Source organism: Gigantopelta aegis, chromosome 15 (genome assembly GCF_016097555.1).
Source record: "Gigantopelta aegis isolate Gae_Host chromosome 15, Gae_host_genome, whole genome shotgun sequence".
NCBI classification, from domain to species: Eukaryota; Metazoa; Mollusca; class Gastropoda; order Neomphalida; family Peltospiridae; genus Gigantopelta; species Gigantopelta aegis.
In genome coordinates this window covers 35274579-35281885 of record NC_054713.1, presented here as the reverse complement: position 1 = coordinate 35281885, position 7307 = coordinate 35274579, and the positions used below count along the sequence as shown (strand labels likewise).

At 40.6% G+C, this 7307-nt stretch overlaps 1 protein-coding gene across 1 annotated transcript in view; it reads right to left on the bottom strand.

The window, feature by feature from the left end:
- Positions 1 to 3872: 3872 nt before the first annotated feature.
- LOC121389791 (DNA repair protein REV1-like) overlaps positions 3873 to 7307 on the bottom strand; it is a 29884-nt gene continuing 26449 nt past the window's right edge. Inside the window, exons 20-22 of the mRNA XM_041521441.1 lie at positions 7121 to 7173; positions 6595 to 6697; positions 3873 to 5209 (exon numbers count right to left, since the gene is read on the bottom strand). Coding sequence (XP_041377375.1) covers positions 5083 to 5209; positions 6595 to 6697; positions 7121 to 7173 — 283 coding nt within the window. The 3' untranslated portion in view covers positions 3873 to 5082. The remainder of the gene's footprint in view (positions 5210 to 6594; positions 6698 to 7120; positions 7174 to 7307) is intronic.

The window sequence follows — 7307 nt, the reverse complement described above, 5'->3', positions numbered from 1 at the left end:
CGTCTATAGGGTGTATACTACCAAATCAAATCCCATAGACGACAATAGTAACATATGTGGCTAAAACTTCTATCTGCAGTATATCAATCGACATAAACGCCACGGATATAAATACTACCATCTCTCACCATTAAAGTGAATTAGAAAAAATTGGGGGTCAGGCTGCTCATTTCTGAGATAATGGGTAGCCTCTATGACTACCCTAGTTTCTACACAAAAATTTTGTACTTTTTTTTTTACAGGTACTCCATACACATTTCAAGCACAAGGCTACTTGACACAGTGGTACTAGATGAAATCAAATTGCATACATTTTTTGCCCAGATGAAACTATTTTTATTTTACAACCAACACACTCACATTTATCACCAATCACAGGACTTATGGGGTTTACTTCACTATTAAAAGTTGGGTGCACCTCGAATTTTGACCCAGCCAAAAGTTATTTGGTTTAGTACCGGTACTACCTATAAATTGTTCACCCAAACCTGATGATTTAATTGCTGGTTTCCATACAACTGGTACATCAAAGGCTGTGGTATGTGCTGTTCTGTCTATGGGAAAGCACATATAAAAAGACTGCTTGCTACTAATTTCCTCATTCAATTTGCTCACCTTCTCCCTTTGGCATTAATCTTACAGGACATTCCAAATTCCATAGCAACCAAACCAACCCCCTGTTTACTGACCCCGGTTGGGAGGCTGGTACTCTCTTGCAGCTGCCAGTGCAGGCGGTCACTTCTCCCACCCACCCCAACCTTTCCTGTCCTGGACAGAGGAGCTGGCACCTATGCCCATGACAGGCGTGCACTAAAACAGCTTGCTCTGAATGTGCATGTGGTGAAGTGTTTTGTTTAACGACACCACTAGAGCACATTAATCTATTAATCATTGGCTATTGGATGTCTAACATTTGGTAATTTTGTCATTTAGTTTCAGAAAAGAAACCGGCTACATTTTCCCCATTAGTAGCAAGGGATCTTTTGCATGTATCATCCCACAGATAGAACAGCACATACCACAGCCTTTTTAATGACCAGTCGTCGTACACTGGCTGGAACAAAAAATAGACCAATTGGCCCACTGACCGATATCGATCTCACACCAACTGCACATCACGCGAACACTTTACCACTGGGCTACATCCCACCCTTTTAATTTTAATGTATAATTTCATGAGGGTAGAGTGGGGTATCAAAAAGGAGTACAGCCTGTATGCATTCTTCTTTGAATGCTTTTTTAAACCGGCCTCGGTGGCGTCGTGGCAGGCCATCGGTCTATAGGCTGGTAGGTACTGGGTTCGGATCCCAGTCGAGGCATGGGATTTTTAATCGAGATACCGACTCCAAACCCTGAGTGAGTGCTCCGCAAGGCTCAATGGGTAGGTGTAAACCACTTGCACCGACCAGTGATCCATAACGGGTTCAACAAAGGCCATGGTTTGTGCTATCCTGCCTGTGGGAAGCGCAAATAAAAGATCCCTTGCTGCCTGTCGTAAAAAAGAGTAGCCTATGTGGCGACAGCGGGTTTCCTCTAAAAACAGTGTCAGAATGACCATATGTTTGACGTCCAATAGCCGATGATAAGATTAAAAATCAATGTGCTCTAGCGGCGTCGTTAAATAAAACAAACTTTACTTTACTTTTTGAATGCTTTCTGTCATATAAGTGAATTTGGCCAAGCTCATCCGTCTTCGGCAATGATCCATATTAGCATAGCTGCCAACATTTAAAAACGGGAAAGAATAATAATTTTCGCGTGAATTGTGACCCGTCGTATAAACCCTTTTGCTGTGTAAAATATCCAGATATTTGTTTATGAATTGTTTTATCGCTGGCCTCAACGATGTCCTGGTGTTTCTTCGTTTTGATGTGCCTTTGGCAATCATTTTTCCCGCCATGGGCAACAGAAAAATCAACACGACATAAAGTGCAAAATGCACTAGTATTACTAACAGAACTGGCCTTCAAAACAGGCCACTCATTGCTGTAGTCCTGTTTATACTTCTGTACTACTTTTGGCTTTTTCTGAGCTTTTCACAGTTCATATGGCTCTGATCGTTCGCGTTTTTTTGATATCTTTACAAAATGGCGTCGTTTCACAAGCTACGTCTATCCTGAAGTGCCTTGTGCGCGCAAAAAAAAACTTCCGTGCGCATTTGCGGCTAGTTGGGCGAGTCCAATTTATGTGATTTTGTAGGGGTGGTAGGTTATTAAAAAAAAAACCACCCCAAAAAACAGGAAAACGCGGATTTACGGGCATAATGGCGTAATAAGAGATGGAAAATCGTAATGATTCCGCATAAATCGTAATGGTTGGCAGCCCTGTATTAGTCTAGCCTCTACCCTCTGACCAGTCCAGATTGTTTAACCCTAACTGGAGTTTAAGCTCTGGCTGGTATAGCTCTCGGAGTCATTGAGACATACAAGCTATCTCACCACTTCCAAGGAATGGACCGTGAGATAAAATTTTATGTATAAAAATGTCAATAATTATGAATGGACTTACATAACCAAGAAAAAGATATACATTTTGGCAAACACAATAAAAGCAAAAATTCTAAATATTTATTTAACATCCATTTGCAAATAAATTGCAATAAATTATAACAGCACTATGATTTTCACTAATTTTAAATAATAACAACAAAATATAAAAATATCACAGCCAATCAAAGTGAACGCCACCATTGAGTTCACTATTGAACTCTACATCTGCCAGTTATTTTCAAATGGAGCACAAAACAAATGCACCTTAAAGCGACACCACACTATACAAGTGTCTCGTACAAGAATAGCCGATAGCATAGCAACCGATGAAATCATAATGTTTGTCTTGTCACAATCAGCTATTCTCGTACGAAAGAAAAAAAAGAAATGTTTTATTTAATGACACACTCAACACATTTTATATATGGTTATATGGCGTCAGATATATGGTTAAGGACCACACAGATATTGAGGGAAGAAACCCGCTGTCGCCATTTCATGAGCTACTCTTTTCGATTAGCAGCAAGGAACCTTTTATATGCACCATCCCACAGACAGGGTAGTACATACCATGGCCTTTGATATACCAGTCGTGGTGCACTGGCTAGAACTATTCTTGTACGAGGCACTGGTACTGTGTGGTGTCGCCTTTAGGATCATATTCAGAGTGGGGGGGATTTCAACAATTACATAATCAAAATTCAGCATTTTTGGTACTGGTGGGACCATGCCTCCCCATCCACCCCGCAACCATCACACCTCTTACCCAGCTACCTTTCATAGTTCATGTCACCCCGTTACACAACTCCATATGAAATCTTCAAAGAATTGTTTTCTGGTTGCACCAAATCTTGAATTTTAAGCAAGTTTTTTTTCTTTTTTTTAAATCTCTGTTTAGTTCTTGATTCTCATTCTGTCAGTCCGTTATGGATTAATGTCTCTTCATCTAGTCAGTTTTCAGTGTTCACTGTTCGGTCAACCAGTCAGTTTTCAGTGTTCCGTCAACCAGTCAGTTTTCAGTGTTCACTGTCTCTTAATCTAGTCAGTTTTCAGTGTTCACTGTTCCGTCAACCAGACAGTTTTCAGTGTTCACTGTTCCGTCAACCAGTCAGTTTTCACTGTCTCTTAATCTAGTCAGTTTTCAGTGTTCACTGTTCCGTCAACCAGTCAGTTTTCAGTGCTCACTGTTCCATCAACCAGTCAGTTTTCAGTGTTCACTGTCTCTTCATCTAGTCAGTTTTCAGTATTCACTGTTCCGTCAACCAGTCAATTTTCAGTGTTCACTGTTCCTTCAACCAGTCAGTTTTCAGTGTTCACTGTTCCATCAACCAGTCAGTTTTCAGTGTTCACTGTTCCGTCATCACCAGTCAGTTTTTCACCAGTCAGTTTTCAGTGTTCACTGTCTCTTAATCTAGTCAGTTTTCAGTGTTCACTGTTCTGTCAACCAGTCAGTTTTCAGTGTTCACTGTTCCGTCAACCAGTCAGTTTTCAGTGTTCACTGTCTCTTAATCTAGTCAGTTTTCAGTGTTCACTGTTCCGTCAACCAATCAGTTTTCAGTGTTCCATCAACCAGTCATTTTTCAGTGCTCACTGTTCCATCAACCAGTCAGTTTTCAGTGTTCACTGTCTCTTAATCTAGTCAGTTTTCAGTGTTCACTGTTCCATCAACCAATCAGTTTTCAGTGTTCACTGTTCCATCAACCAGTCAGTTTTCAGTGTTCACTGTATCTTAATCCAGTCAGTTTTCAGTGTTCACTGTTCCGTCAACCAGTCAGTTTTCAGTGTTCACTGTTCCGTCAACCAGTCAGTTTTCAGTGTTCACTGTTCCTTCAACCAGTCAGTTTTCGGTGTTCACTGTTCCGTCAACCAGTCAGTTTTCGGTGTTCATTGTTCCATCAACCAGTCTGTTTTCAGTGTTCACTGTTCTGTCAACCAGTCAGTTTTCAGTGTTCACTGTTCCGTCAACCAGTCAGTTTTCAATGTTCACTGTCTCTTCATCTAGTCAGTTTTCACTGTTCACTGTCTCTTCATCTAGTCAGTTTTCACTGTTCCGTCAACCAGTCAGTTTTCAGTGTTCACTGTTCCGTCAACCAGTCAGTTTTTTCAGTGTTCACTGTTCCAACAACCAGTCAGTTTTTAGTGTTCACTGTTCCATTAACCAGTCAGTTTTCAGTATTCACTGTTCTGTCAACCAGTCAGTTTTCAGTGTTTATTGTTTCATTAACCAGTCAGTTTTCAGTGTTCACTGTTCAGTCAACCAGTCAGTTTTCAATGTTCATTGTTCCATCAATAAGCCAGTTTTTAGTGTTCACTGTCTCATCAACCAGTCAGTGTTCACTGTCTCATCAACCAGTCAGTTTTCAGACAGTGTTCACCGTCTCATCAACCAGTCAGTTTTCAGACAATGTTCACCGTCTCATCAAGCAGTTAGTTTTCAGACAATGTTCACCGTCTCATCAACCAGTCAGTTTTCAATGTTCACTGTTCCATCAACAAGCCAGTTTTTTAGTGTTCACCGTCTCATCAATCAGTCAGTTTTCAGACAGTGTTCACCGTCTCATCAACCAGTCAGTTTTCAGTTTTCAGACAGTGTTCACCGTCTCATCAACCAGTCAGTTTTCAGACAGCTTCCATAACAAGCAATGACAATGTCTTGGGTGTTGCTTACTATCTTGTTAAAGGATATCCTCCAAAGCTTGTTTGCAAGTTTATTTATTTTTCTGAAGAAAAAAAACAAAAAAAATCAGTTATAATAGACAAAAAACAAGAGAGGAAAGTTTGCTTAAAAACACCTAAGCATTCTGGTTTTAAAATTAAAAGTTTGTTTTGTTTAACGACACCACTGGAACACATTGGTTAATTAATTAATCATTGGCTATTGGATGTCAAAAATTTTGTATTTCTGACACATAATATTCAGAGAAAATCTGAAATTTGTTTCCATTAGAAGCAAGCACCTGAGGCTAGCACTCTTCACACTGAACTAAATCCTGCTCCTTGTTTCCTTTTATAAACACTTATAAAGAACACAGTTTGAATAACACTATTAATACGTTGTTACACACTGGCGTCAGTGTTATAGTGGTTAAGTTATCGGACATGAGTCTGATTGGCTACCATCCAGAGCAAGTTTAATGACTCAATGGGTAGGTGTAAGGCCACTACAACCTCTTCTCTCTCACTAACCATTAACACCTAACCACTAACCCACTGTCCTGGACAGCCAGCCCAGATAGCTGAGGTGTGTGCCAAGATCGAACCACCTCAGTGGATCCGATCTACTGATTGGATTTTTTCTCGTTCCAACCAGTGCACCACAACTGATCAAAGGCCGTGGTATGTGCTTTCCTGTCTGTGGGAAAGTGCATATAAAAGATCCCTTGCTGCATTAGGAAAAATGTAGTGGGTTTCCTCTGTTGACTACGAGTCAGAATTACCAAATGACTGACATCCAATAGCCAATGATTAATAATTAATGTGCTCTAGTGGTGTCGTTAAACAAAAACAAACTTTTTTGTATATACAAAATGGCTACAACATTTAGTATTTGTCCAATAAAATAATCTAAAAAAAAGTTTAAAAGTTAAAGTTTGTTTTGTTTAACGACACCACTAGAACACATTAATTAATTAATCATCGACTATTGGATGTCAAACATTTGTTAATTATGACTCATCGTCAGAAGAAAATCCACTACATTTTTCTATCAGTAGCAAGGGATCTTTTATACGCACCTTGCCACAGACAGAAAAGCACATACCATGGCCTATGACCAGTAGTGGGACACTGGTTGGATTGAGAAAAAACATCAGAAAAATGGCTAAAACTAAATTCTTTTTAGCCCTGGATAACCACTATGGACATAATTTTGCAAATTTATGTGGTGATCTCCATTTATCTGAATTTTGATCTTAGCAGCAAGGGATCTTTTATATGCACCATCCCATAGACAGGATAGCACATACCACAGCCTTTGATGTACCAGTCGTGGTGCACTGGCTAGAGCGAGAAATAGCGCAATGGGCCCACTGACGGGGATCAATCCCAAACCGACCGCGCTTCAAGCGAGTGCTTTACCACTGGGCTCCGCCTCGCCCCTACTGACCTGTGTAAGTATTTGAGAACCAAGTCGACCATTTCAAGGTTTCTGTCTTCAATAAGCTGACCCAGGTACGAAGTCATCACGCTTAGATCTTCCTCTTGTGGCACTGAAAGAGTTACAGTTTGTTAGTTCAACAACATGCAGAGTAATAGAAGGAAGGAAATGGTTTATTTAATGACAAACTCAACACATTTTATTTACGGTTATATGACGTTGGACACAGACCACATAGGTATTGAGAGAAGAAACCTGCTGTCGCCACTTCATGGGCTACTCTTTTCGATTAGCAGCAAGGGATCTTTTATATTCACCACCCCACAGACAGGATAGTACATACCACGGCTTTGTTACACCAGTTGTGGAGCACTGGCTGGACCAAGAAATAGCCAAATGGGTCCACCAACGGAGATCGATCCTAGACCAACTGCACATCAAGCGAACACTTTGCCACTGGGCTACATCCCTTTTATATGCTAAAACACCTGTTCCAAACAATTTCAATATATATTTGATAGAAACAAATGCCAACCTGGTGAAGACTCACCATTCTCCACAAGTTTCTCACTTGGTGGACGCTCACAGCTCCACACAGGTTGGAGCACATGGTTGGAACATGAAATAGCCCAATGGGTCCACCAACGGAGATTGATCAATGTCACCAACTGCACATCAAGCGAACACTTTGCCACTGGGCTAAAGCCCCCCCCCCCCCCACC